At 42.5% G+C, this 13,294-nt stretch overlaps 2 protein-coding genes across 2 annotated transcripts in view; one reads left to right on the top strand and one right to left on the bottom strand.

Annotated features, from left to right (window-relative positions):
• The window catches only part of CFAP43 (cilia and flagella associated protein 43), a 184,167-nt gene that overhangs the window by 49,571 nt on the left and 121,302 nt on the right, over positions 1 to 13,294 (top strand). The window lies entirely within an intron of this gene.
• GSTO1 (glutathione S-transferase omega 1) lies at positions 23 to 11,770 on the bottom strand. The gene is made up of 6 exons (XM_027596589.2): positions 11,309 to 11,770; positions 11,006 to 11,114; positions 7,302 to 7,524; positions 4,398 to 4,496; positions 1,001 to 1,107; positions 23 to 253 (listed from the first exon to the last, which is right to left on the bottom strand). The coding sequence occupies exons 1-6, from the start codon at positions 11,340 to 11,342 to the stop codon at positions 100 to 102; spliced, it is 726 nt and encodes a 241-aa protein (XP_027452390.1). The 5' UTR covers positions 11,343 to 11,770; the 3' UTR covers positions 23 to 99.

The following is a 13,294-nucleotide window of genomic DNA, read 5'->3' as shown; positions in this document are numbered from 1 at the left end:
AGTGAAATGTGAGAGCACTTGGTAAAATTAAACCTTATTTTTACTCATATTAGTGAAGGAAAATATCAGACACTTCTTCATTGCTGACTCCTGCCCCTATCAGAGCCCATAGTCACAGGCCTCAGGGCTGTTCTGCAAGTAGAGATTGAAGAAACCTCGAAGGACCTTGGGCTCAGTGAGGAGGGCTGATACTGCAGGATCTTCCCTCATGGCTGCCATCCAGAGCTTAAGTTTTGGAGTGTGGTCTACACAACTGTGGGAAGAGAAAAGGATGAAGGCATGAGCTAGGTTAACTAGGAAGGCATTACAAAGGCTCCTATATCATTATCACTCTGCAGTTTCCTTTTTGTTTTCCTCTAATCTTTTAAAATAATTTCTTTAAAAGGCACATAATCAGAATATTAGATTTGGAAGATATTGTAGAGGTCTTTGTTTTATGGAAAAGGAATCTTAGAGTGAAGTGACTTGCTCAGTTAGCATGAGAATTATTTGTCCAGGCAGACTAATAACTTTTTAAAAGAACATGAAAGACAACCATGAATGTTATATATGTATTCTACAGCCAGACTGAATAACTCTAAGCTCTAAGAATTCAGAGTAAGCCGAGGTGGCTGCCAAACTTCAAAACATGGAGTTTGGAAAATAGTGTGGGAATTCTGCTGGTAAATGAGAGGTGGCTTTGGTCATAACAATCCTGCATGACATACTTATAAAAATGTACATCCTTACGGGGTTTTAGCCAGAAGGGAAGGAGTAAGTTACTTTTAAACATTTTACTACATGTCATAGAATTCTCTGTCCACCCCTCCCCCACACACTCCAGGAATGGAGAAGGGTGGTGAGTATATACCCTGGACAGTCCAAGATTCTCCTCCTGTCCGCCTGTTCCCATTCATACCAGTTATATAAAATATTCTAATTTTTGTTCAGAAAAAGGTCAATATATACTCTTCCAATTATCATTATCCTAAATTATGTACAGAATATTCAAATGTCTTACTCATTTAACTCCAGAACTTCCAGCCATTCAAACCAGGGCCAGATGAGGTAATCAATCATAGAAAGAGAATTGCCACCAAAGAAGGTTGTCTTCTTATTGGTAAGAACCTGGACATTAAACAGCATAAGAGTACTTGTTATTTGTGCATTTAGTAAGACTCATCATCAGAAATGATGAAGGCAAGTAGAGCAAGTGAGAGCGGCAGCTTTTACCCTGACATATTCAACCTGGCTTTTTGTTTGAACTTTAGAATCTCCTGGTTTGGGATGAAGCCCACAACCAACAAAATAAACTGGAAAGTAGAGAAAAATAAAGCAAGCAACAATACAAGATCTTTGTAATACATATACCCAGCAAAGGACTGGTATTCAGAATATAGAGAGAACTCCCAGGAATCAATAAGAAAAAAGGCAAATAACTCAATAGAAAATGGGGCCAGACTTGACCTTCACGAAAAAGGATATTCTAATGGCCAAAAACCATGTGAAAGGGTATTCAACTACATTAGTCATCAGGGAAATGCAAATTAGAGCCAGAATGTAATACCACTACACATCCTTCATAATAGTTAAAATGAACAAGACAAAATTAACAATTAGGGTGTGGAACCACTGCTGGTAGGAGTATAAGCTGGTGCAACCATGTTTTAACAGTATGTACTAAAGCCGAGGGCATGCATTCTCTAACCCAGTAATTCTACCCTTTGGAAATGTGAACATATGTTCACCAAAAGATAGGTGGAAGGATGTATTGTAATAGCCCCAAAGTGGAAATGTTTACTGTCCAACAGGAGTAAAATAGATAAACTGTGCTATAGTCATATGTTGGAACACAAAGGCTAGGAATGAATTACATACAATATAGATGAATCTCACAAAGCTAATATTGTATGAAAGAAGCCAGACCCAAAAGTGCATATTATATAATTCCATATGTATAAAGTATAAAAACAGCCCAAACTAATGTCTCTTGATATGGGTGCTGGTTCCATGACTAGTCATCAAGCTGTACTCATGCTTTGGATACTTCTCTGTATGTAACACTTCAATAAAAAAAATGACTCAAAATACACTGGAAATAACTGGGTGAACTGTTAGACAGATGTCAAATAAAATTATTTGAAAACCAAACACAAATAGTATGTTTCTATAATTCAAGAATGTGCATTGGTGTTAATGGCTTTAACAAAGTAGAGGAACTAATTAACACCAAACCAACTTACCTTTTATAAAACTTCCATAGTTTTCCTCAGGACCCATATAACATTCTGCATTGTAGATTGATGGCTTATATCTACTGGAGTATTTGTCTTTTGTCTACAACCAAGCTAATCATCTGAAGAGTATAGACCATATCTTACTTTCTACCTACCACACTACCCAGTAGAGTGCCTTGTAATTATTAGGCACTCAGAACTGTACAACAAATCAATGTTAACTGGGCCTGTCCTTCAACTGTAGTGTCTGGTTATTATATTGTGTATAAATTAAGTATGGGCAGTTTCAGTCAGAAGAAAATAACCCACTCAGCAGCCTAAAACATGGAAATGGCACTACTCACTTTATGGCATGACTTCTTAATCTGGAGTCTATGAAGGTAGATGGGGAAAAAGTACATACTGCCCCTCTCCCCCACTAACCCCAAATTTAGCAGGTATTTCCATTATGAAATGAACCACAGTAGCATTAATCTTATATATTTTAATTTAAGCATTTAAAAATGCTGAGAAGGGGTTCATAGGCTCTACTAGGTTGCCAAACACAAAAGAAGTCTTAATCTTCAAAGAAACAATATCCCATATGTATTCTCTGACCATAATGTAATTAGATTAGAAAATAGCAAAAAGTTTAGGAAATTTACAAGTACACTGATAAATAGCTAAGCAATGAGAAAATCAAATGGAAACAGCAAAAAAAAAAAAACTAATTTAGAACAGAACAATGAAAGTCCTGCCTATTAAAACTTAAATGGATACAACTAAGATGTTACTTAGAAGAATGTATTGGTCATTAATGCATTATACAATCAAGAAAGACTGAAAGTACGTGCATTAGCTACTGAACTCCTGAGCTAGTTAGTAAAAGAGCAGAAACAGCCAAACCCTATCAAATAATTTCAGAGATTAGAAACACAGGGAAAGTAACCCAACACATTTTATCAGGTTAGAATATCCTTAATGTAAAAAACAAAGACACTATGAAAACAAAATAATAATCCAACCTCATTAACAATATGCAAATTCTTTAAATATTAACTAGTTCTAGAGTATATATGAAAATCCATTGGAAACAAGTAGGTTTTATCTCAGTAATGCTAGGATGGTTCAACACCAGAAAAATTTGTCAATAACACCATATTCATCAGATTAAAGGGAAAAAATTCCATGAACATCTCAATAGATGTAATAGATACAAACAAAATATTCAACAAAATTAAACACATTCATGATTTTTGTTAAAATTAGCAAACTAGTAACAATTTTCTTAATGAAAATAAGTTCCAAAAAAATCTACAACAAACTTAATACTGATAAAATATTAGGATGCATTCCCATACAAGGCAGGAACTATGTCTTCCATCAGTAAAAACCCAAGGCTGAGAGTGAATGGAATGTCTCAAGACCAAGAGAAAGACTTGATCTAAAGGCCCAAATGACAGCTGTGCCCCAAAGGAGGTAAAAACTCATCCAGGCTTCTCTAAGTGTCTTTATGATTCATGACAAAATCTGGTGGGAAATGTTTATTATGCACTATTAAAAAAAAACAAACAGCATGGTATCTATGCCCTGATTACAGTTATGTTAACTTTTTTCTCCCTTCCTTCCTTCCTTCCTTCTTTCTTTCTTGTTTTGTTTTGATATATAGACAAGGACTAGACACAGGCATGGAAAAATGAAAACAGATGACAAATTGTGGAAATGTTAGTGCATTTTTTTTCCTTGTTATTTTATTGTCAGTGTGACAATGTTTTAAAAGCAAGCCATGACAAACTATTTTTAGGTGTTTCGGTTTGTATCTTAAACACAACATCTTATAGCAATCTGTCGTAACCTAAAATTCCTCATTTGGTGTTATTACTAATTGCCACAAAGAGATTTGGGAAAGGGGAGTATAAAGAATAGTGTGGAAGGGGCGCCTGGGTGGCTCAGTTGGTTAAGCGACTGCCTTCGGCTCAGGTCATGATCCTGGAGTCCCGGGATCGAGTCCCGCATCGGGCTCCCTGCTGAGCAGGGAGTCCGCTTCTCCCTCTGACCCTCTTCCCTCTCGTGCTCTCTGTCTCTCATTCTCTCTCTCAAATAAATAAATAAAATATTAAAAAAAAAAGAATAGTGTGGAAGGAAGAAGTGGGTGGATATAGTGTATCATTTACTCTGACAAAGGCTTGGAGAAGAGATTACCTCCTCTAGCTTGTTGAGTTCTTTCCACAATTCTTCTCTTAGGCCATAGCAGTCTTCCTCATTCTGTCTTCTCAGAAAGCTTGTTACCAAAGATGGAACCTAGACAGAGAATAATTTCTCAGTTACCAGTGTGAGGCAAACTATACCGGTCCCCTCACAGAAAAGCATGATAGAACCCTCAGAGTCCCAGATCAGGGTGTTCGAGAAACCTGAAAGTGCACCAATTCCTGTGTTCACAGAGGTCGGGTACTGATCTTAGAAAGTTTTGGGGCGTAAGGAACTATTTGGTCAGGATTTTATAAGTTGCAAATAACAGAATCCACTTTGGTGAGTTTGAGCCAAGTATGTCTTAAAAAGACACTGAGTGACTCATAGAATTATTGAGAGGCTGACAAAATAGGCTGGGGACTAAGCTGGAACATCCGGAAATCATGCTCAGAGCTGGTGTAATGGTGTCAGTGAGCTGAGCCCTGGGTGCTGCCGTTTGCACTGCTGCCAAAAGTTAGACTCCGAAGTGACTAATGCCTCGAGCCCTGAAGCCGTCCTGGGTCCGGAATTTGATCCTGCAACCACCACTGCTCACCAAGGCCTGGAGCTCTGCCACTGGCCACTCTCACCAGACCCCGTGCCCCACACCAAGCCTGTCTCCCCACACTGCTCATTTCCGAATCCAGCCCTATGGTGGGCGTTTCTGACAGGAAGAGCCAGGGTCCCAGGCTTCCGCCTCAGCTGCAAAGGGAGCTGGGGAAGAGCATCTTTCGGCCTTCTGTCTTGGGGAGGACCTGAGAAGGATGTTCAAAAGGTGTAGTGTCAGATGCTTCGGGGGTCGTGCTGGAGGGGTTTGTGTGTTTTAATACTTTAGTCTTTGGTATGGTTTCATTGCAAGAGACAGAAGTCCACTCATCCCGGTTTAAGTCAACGGGTGCTTGTAAAAATGCAGGACAGTGTCCTGAAATGCCATCCATGTCCACACAGCTTGCCCTCATTGGAAGTGAAGGTTTGCAGGCAGCACTTCTGTCCATGGATCCATCTGGGCCTGCCTGGTTTTTTATCCCTGCTTTTCCTTAAATGTCTGCCTCATATTGTTCCTCTATATCATGTCCCTTGGCAATGCTCTTAATTTCTACTTCCTTAAGTTAATTTTTGGGGGCACCTGGGTGGCTCAGTCAGTTAAGCATCTGCCTTCAGCTCAGGTCATGACCTCAGGGTCCCGGGATCGAGCCCCATGCCGTGCATCTCCCTCACCCCTCCCCACTGCTTGTGCATGCTCTCTCTGTCTCAAATAAATAAAATCTTTTTAAAAATTTATTTTTTGTATGGCTTTGGTTTGTTAAGTCTCCAATTTTATATATATATATACACACACACATATATTTACACACACACATACACACTCCTCCAAAGCTTCAACACCTTTACCGTTAGTCTCCGTGTCTCAGTTTCAAGTTCTCAGGAGAGAAGATGATTGGGCTGGGGATGCAGGTGGGGGCATTTCTGGTTTGCTGAGCTATGGCCAGGAGGGGAGGGTCATATGGTACCGAAAGCCCCCTCTTCCCTGAATGTGAGCTGGGAAGTAATGGTGGGCATCTCCAGTTTTTAGCTTATTTTCTTTTGAAACAATACAATGAATCTCTCTCTCTCTCTCTCTTTTTGAAAGTAATCTCTACACCCACTGTGGGGCTTGAACTCACAACCCCGAGGTCCAGAGTCACATGCTCTACCGACTGAGTCAGCCAGATGTCCCTATAATGAATCTCTTGTGACTATTTTTTTAGTCCTCCAACATCTTTCTTGTAATTGTCACATTCCCTATCCATCACCTTCGACCGTGGCATCTGTGCTATTCTTTCCCTCTCGTTCTGCCAAGCTAGCTAACTCCCTCTCTCTTTCCCATTGGTTTCCCTTTGCAATGTCTCCTTACACAATATGTTCTCTCTAGAAATTTCACCTTCTAGTTATTTCTTTAACCATTTAAAGAAGACAAGATATGCTGACACATATCCTGACAAATAACAGGGCTATCGAGATAACCTGACACCGCTATTCTTGTTGTCCACTGTTGGGCAGTTCTTTGTGAACATCAATTGTTTGAACTACCTACAACCCTGACGCTGATTAAGATACAAACAGGTCTTCTACAGGAATGCCATTTACTCAGTCAGCTGACAGCTATTGCCAATACACAGCAGGTACCTGCTGCTAGACCCTGTGGCCAGAACCACAAGAGCCAACACAGCATTTACCATGTCAGACTCTGCTCTAGGTGTTTTATATAAATTGATTTTTATCTACAAGAAGGGAGCAATTATTATACTCCTTTGACAAGTGATAAGCTGAGGCACAGAGGTAAATGAGTAACTTTCTCAGAGTCACACCTCTAGGAACTGGCAGAGCTGGTCACAGACCTAGGCAGTGAGCCAACAGTGATGGGAACACGGCCTCACCTGAAAGGAGGTCAGAGTCCTGGTACAACACACAGGCAAGAAAGTGGGCAGTCACTGACAGGGAGAGGTTAGCATCTGTGGGACCACAGAGCTGAGCACAAACCCAGCCTGGACAAGCTTCTGGAAGGCAGCAGAAGCTGAGCAGATACATGAAAGAGGACTTGGAGATAACCAGGCAAAATGAGAAGGGGGAAGAGCCTTCCAGCAAGAGTTTAGGAGGAGGTGGTGAGTGTGGGAAAACAAAACATTCAGTGTGGCAGGAACACCGTGTCTGAAGAGTGAAGAAGGCTGACTTTGGAGAGGCAAGGAGAAGCAGGAACCAGATGGTGACAGGGCTGGCAGATAAGAACACTGCTGTGTTTTCCTTTCCCACATCACTGAATCATAAATGACAGCACTGATTTAGCTTAAAAAACAAAGTTTTTTTTCAAATAGGTGCTGAAATTTCTTATACACACACCTTAGAAAATAACTCAAACACCATCTTTTGGCAAGCTTTCTCATAGGGGTCGTCTGGCAACAGCTTCTTTCCTGGATATTCTTCATCCAGGTACTCACAAGTGATGGCAGAGTCGTAGATCAGTTGACCCCGACTGTTTTCCAGAACTGGCACCAGGCCAAAGGGATTCTTCTTAAAGAACCATTCAGGCTTATTTTTCAGGTTGATGTTGATGATTTCATGCCTGAAAGAGACAAAGACAATGAAGAGAGTGGAACTTTTTTTTTTGGTACTGCCGAGTAAATCCTCACTGGCCCTACCATCCACTCAGCCGATCAGACCCCAAATTTAGGATTCAACTCAGTCTTGATTCCTTTCCCCTTGCTCCCTCTTCCTCAAGTCCAGTGGATCACCAAGACCTGTCAGCTAGACCTCCAAATCATAGCCACTTCTCAGCTTTATCCCTGCCTCCTTGTCCAAAACATCAGCTGCCAGCTAGACCTCTACAGTAGCCTCCCACCGGCCTCTCAGCTTCCACTGTGCCCACCCTACAGTTCATTTTCCACGACAGAAGTAAATTGGATCAGGCCATCCTCCTGCTTGCAACCCTGTGATTGCTCCTCATTGCAATGAGGATAAAACCTAAGCCTCTGTAGCATGTGATCTGGCCCTTTCTCACCTGTCTCACCTGTTTCTAGGACTTGCCCTTTGGTCATTACAAGCTGGCCACAGTGGCCTTTTTTATATTTCTTGAATTTGCCAAACAGGTTCTCACCTTAGAGCATTTACATTTATTGTTCCTCTGCCATCTCTGCCTGTCTTCTCAGGTCAAACACCATATCCTCCAAGAGGCCCTGACTACCTGGTCTGAAGCTGCTGAGACCCTCCACTACATGATCATCCTATTCTACTTTCTCCATTGAACTGATGATATGTATCTGAAATTACATTGCTCGTTTATTTACATCCTTATTATGTCACCTCCCTAGAGTGTAAGCTCCATGAAGGCAGGGATTCTATGTGCCTTGTTCATATTAATAAACAAACATGTAAATGAGCAAAATTTTTAAAATAGATTTAAATGCTATGAAGACAATAAAAATGGTTTCGGACAGGGTACTCAGTAAGTATTTGTTGAATGAATGAATAAGTGTAACTGCTTCAAGACTGTCAATAAGATACTCCATTTTGAGCTAAGAGGTGTTCTTTTTTTTTTCATTTTATTTATTTATTTATTTGTTTCTTTGTTTTTAGATTTATTTTTTTTATTTTTTTATCTTTTTTTTTGATGTAGTGTTCCATGATTCATTGTTTGTGCATAACACCCAGTGCTCCATGCAGAATGTGCCCTTTTTAATACCCATCACCAGGCTAACCCATCCCCCACCCCCCTCCCCTCTAGAACCCTGTTTGTTTTTCAGAGTCCATCGTCTCTCATGGTTCGTCTCCCCCTCCGACTTACTCCCCTTCATTCTTCCTCTCCTGTTATCTTCTTCTTTTTCTTTTTTCTTAAAATATGTTGTGTTATTTGTTTCAGAAGTACAGATCTGTGATTCAACAGTGAGCTAAGAGGTGTTCTAATTGTAAATTATCTGAGGTAACTAATTGAACTGTATTCACTACCTACTATATGAGAATCAACATAAAATTCAAATCCTTTTGCTAAATTGAAAAGAAAGTTCCTCACTTTTACAAGAATATTAAGGAATCCAAAAAATCCACCCATAAAAGAAAGTTTCAGATTAAACGTCCATGCACTGATATTTTTTAAAATGTTACATGGGTAAATCACACTAAGCAAACCCAAAAGGAAGAAAACAGATGAAGTCCAAGCTATATTCAGACTGTAATTAGATCTAACTTGTTTCTTGCCTGAGAGGTTGTAGAAGAAATAAGAGACAGGAAAGTTTCATATAATTGTTAAAGCCATGTCCATATAATTGTCAAAGCTGGTTCATTGTTCAATAGAACAGGTTAGTTACTCAAAAATAACATACGCTAACACCTATTTCCCCATCCATCTCAGTAGTTAGAATAGCGTTTAGTTTGAGGATTTAAATATGTAATCCCCAATGGAAACAGGAAGGGCTGCATGGAACACTAAAATACATTTCTGTATCAAGAGGTTCATGTGCTGACAGATTACTGGACACTCAGATACCAGCCATCAAAAGAAATACAAGGCCAGCTCCCTGCCAAGGAATTATCAACATTTCTGAAATTTTATACCATGAAAACAAAAGGTAGATCCCGGGCTTTTGTGATAAAGAAGGTTCTTAGAACACACACGCATTTGGTAATCTGACATTATGAGCCAACAAGTGAACACACCTGCCACAACAAGTTGGAAGATGTATTTCTTAGAGAAAACCATGCTTTGTTAGGTGATACCATGCAGCAAAAATCTAGCACCTCTCTAATGAATGTCATCTGGGCAGCCAACTAAAACCTGATCCATGAATGTAGAAGACCTCTGTTGCATGCACTATCTGGTGGCTGTTACCATTCTTCACCACCACACACAATTTGGTAAAATCAGCTCAATCTTCCTTTGGAAAACTGTCCCAGTAAATAAGGTAGGGTTGTTTCCAAGGGGCCCAGAAACCAGGACTTCACGTCCCCCAATCCAGCTGTGCCTTGCTCCTGTACTTTTCAGTGACACAAGCACAAGGTACATCTTTTTTCAATCCAATTTGAATAAGATTACTCTTACTTGCAGTAAAAGAATTCTAACACAGCAAATACTGCAGTATTTGAATAAAATACAATGTTCTGGATAAATGTTACTAAATGTTGAGTATTTTGCTATGTGTTCAGAATCAATTTCATCCAAATAAGATGCAAATCTTAGTGAAGTGATGGCTAACCCGAAAATATTTTTTTTTCTTTAGAATGCATCTTAAAATCTTTTAGGGAAAATTATTGTCTGCTTAATTCTCCCCCTATAAGACTAAAATTAGTTTATAAACCCTAAGCACATGGATGGAAAATTTCTTAAGAATGGGGGTTTTAAACTTCTGCACCACAGGTTATCTAATGTCTGCTCAACAGTTTCCAAAGATCATTGGAAGGGAGGCAATGGATATTTGGTGTCAGGAGCCAAGTGACTACTGCATATTCCCCATGGATAACCAATAGGTCAAAAACCATTTGGTTTTTAATTTCAAAGAGGCTTCGCAGAAGACTGAATTTTTAGGCATGCACACTTTGACTCAACAACCCAACCTACAGGAATTATGTACAGTTCAGTAGAGTTGACTCAGGACCTCTGCCAGTAGGGTCAAGGCCTGGACTCTGTACTGGAGTAAATTACCAACTATTAGAAAAGGGACTATATAATCAGAATAACAGCAAACAGGATCCCAGAAAACAGACATGAATGTAGAAGTGGGATGAAAGCAAAAGGGCAGTGGACCAGGAATCAGTGATCTCCCAGAGCTGAAAGAGCTGCTGCTGGTCCTTACCTGTGATCTCCACTTACCACCAACCTTACGAGGGCCTCAGCTTTTCAAATCCATAAAATGGTTAGGTGGATTGAAACGGGGTGTCCTAAACTGGTGTAATTTGTGGCAGTCCTCCCACCCCTCGCCCCAGGAAGTGGGTTCATAATTTGCTTTGACCCCCCAAAAGTCTGAGAATAGTTTATTTTGCAGGAAAGGAAGCCCGTGGGGCCCCATCTGAGATTCCCACCCGGCCGCCCCCACAGCAGCTGCCTGGGCCCTTACCTGATTCCCTTGGCCTTCAGGACCAAGCGTGTCCTCTGGGCGAATGGGCAGAACCTCATGCTGTAGACGCGGATCAGGCCCTCGGGGACCGGTCCTGGGGGCGCGCTTCCTGCGGGGGAGGCGCGGAGGCGGTCACTGCCCGGAGAGCGGCGGGGACCCCCATCCTCCCGCCATCCCAGGGCCGGGCCGCGGCCCCATGCCCGCAAGTGGGGGTCCCCCCAGGTGGCTCCGGAGCAGCCACACCAGGACGCGCGGCTGGGAGTGGCCGAGCTGCCCCCGCCTCTCGCAGCCCGCCCGCCTCACCCTTGGCTAGGCTCCTGGCCGACCCTCCGGACATCGCGGCGCAGTGCAGACAGAGCTCGCGCCCCGGGTTTGCAGGCAGTTCAGGAAGTGGTTCGCCCCTCCCTCCGTCCTTTCCTTTTCCCCTCCTCCTCTCCGAAGTGCCTGCGGAGGTCGGCCGTCAGTTCCGCTGGGGCTGTGTTCTCCCGCCCGCGTAGTCACGGGCGCTTAAAGAAAACCGGTGCCCGGCTACCCCAGTGCGCGGTCCTGGCCGCCGCCCCCAGGCTCTGTTTCCCACTCTCTGCAAGGAGGGACGCTCTGCCCCTGCGGCCGAGGGCCTGCAGGGAAATCGCAGCCGAGACGCCCAGCCGACGCGCCCACCTCGGGCTGGCCTTCCGGGTTTTGCCCGGCTATCGCTCAAACACCGCGGCCGGTGGTTGTGCCGAAGTGTACTGCGCTGGCCAAGAGAGGCGCCCACGTCCAGAGACGCAGAAGAAGCTCGACACGCCCCCTCCCAGAAGGATAGTGGTCCCCAGTCCGGCCTCCACGCGGGCCCAAGCCTCACCCTGACCCTGACCCTGACCCTGACCTCCCACACCCCGCACACGGCTGCTCTCAGGTGCCACCGGTCCGGTTGCAGTTTTCCTTCCGCCCCAAAGCTACCCTACTTCAAGGCTTGGAACCTCAGGCCCAGAGCTCGCTCACAGTTCAGAACTTATTTTGCAAAGATACCTACCTGTCCATGATCCGGTGCCAGGTCGCCCAGCCATCTGCACGGCTTTTTCCTTTCCTTGTCAGTAAATATGACTACTGGGAGGGCCGTTGTTCCTCCTGTCACCTGTAGGACACATCCTTTTAATTTTAACCCAAAGGAAACAGCATAAATGTGGCTATTACTAACGGAATGATGGCGCTGCTTTCAAAAATCTATTAAAGGTTTGGATTTTGAAGCCAAGTAGGGACACAGGCTCAGAGTCCCGCAAGCGGGCTGAGTACATTTAGAGAGTAGATTATGAAAAACGTCTGGGTAGAGCCACTGCTGAAACAGTCCCTTAACTTAAGGGGGTAGAGAAGAGGCTCCAGGGCGCATGGTACAGACACAGGTAAAGGTTAGTCAGTGTTTCGCTCCTCTGCCTAGATTTGAAAGCTGGTCCCTAACTCCTGTGCCATTTATTTGCTCAGGGCATTGGTGTCTGTTTTATTTTGATTAGTTCTGTTATGGGAGAGGCAGAGAATGAGTGATAAGCGCACCAATCTTGCAGCGTTCCTGCCTGGGTTTGATCCTGACTCTACCCCTGTATTAGTTTGAAAGGGTTAGGTTAACAAAGTACAACAAACCCAATGGCTTAGACAACAGAAATTTACGATCACAGTTCTGGGGGCCAGAAGTCTGAGATCAAGACTGTGAGGGAGAATCTATCCCATGCCTCTCCTCTTGCTTCTGCTGGTTGCACTGGTAATCGGTGGCATCCTTGGCTTGTAGAAGCATCACCCCATCTCTGCCTTCACCTTCACATGGCATCCTCCCTGTATGCATGTCTATGCCCAAATCTCCCCTTTATAAGGATGCTAGTCATATTGGATTAGGGGCCCACCCTACTCTAATACAACTTCATCTTAATTTAATTAATTAAAGCTGTAATGAACCTATTTCCAAATAAACTCACATTCGGAGGTACTGGAGGTTGGGGTTTCAACGTATGGATTTATGAATTAATAATTCAATGTATGAATTTATTTTGAAACCATATGAATTATAATAATCCCTTATTAACTGTGTGAATGTGGACAAATTCCCTTTATATTTTCGTTCTCTCATCTGTAAAATGCATGGGTAAAGACTTCCTGCCTCCCTTATAGAATTTGAAGAAGTATTAAGTTAGTCAATATATAGAAAGCACTTAGAACAGTTCTTGGCACAAAATAAATGTTAAAGAAATGCTTATTATTACAGATACTAAATGAAAAAAATCAAGGCCCATTTCTTGCTAAAACATGGGTCTTGCTTAA

This window comes from Zalophus californianus, chromosome 15 (genome assembly GCF_009762305.2).
Source record: "Zalophus californianus isolate mZalCal1 chromosome 15, mZalCal1.pri.v2, whole genome shotgun sequence".
In the NCBI taxonomy this organism is placed as follows: domain Eukaryota; kingdom Metazoa; phylum Chordata; class Mammalia; order Carnivora; family Otariidae; genus Zalophus; species Zalophus californianus.
This window is presented reverse-complemented; position numbering and strand designations above follow the sequence as displayed.

Excerpts from the sequence above, each read along its gene's own strand:
- GSTO1 (XM_027596589.2), bottom strand. The coding sequence starts at position 11,342 with ATGTCCGGAGGGTCGGCCAGGAGCCTAGCCAAGG. Across the intron at positions 11,115-11,308 it reads GGCCAGGAGCCTAGCCAAGG|GAAGCGCGCCCCCAGGACCG; the intron begins GTGAGGCGGGCG and ends CCTCCCCCGCAG. Across the intron at positions 1,108-4,397 it reads AACTCAACAAGCTAGAGGAG|GTTCTTACCAATAAGAAGAC; the intron begins GTAATCTCTTCT and ends TTTAATGTCCAG.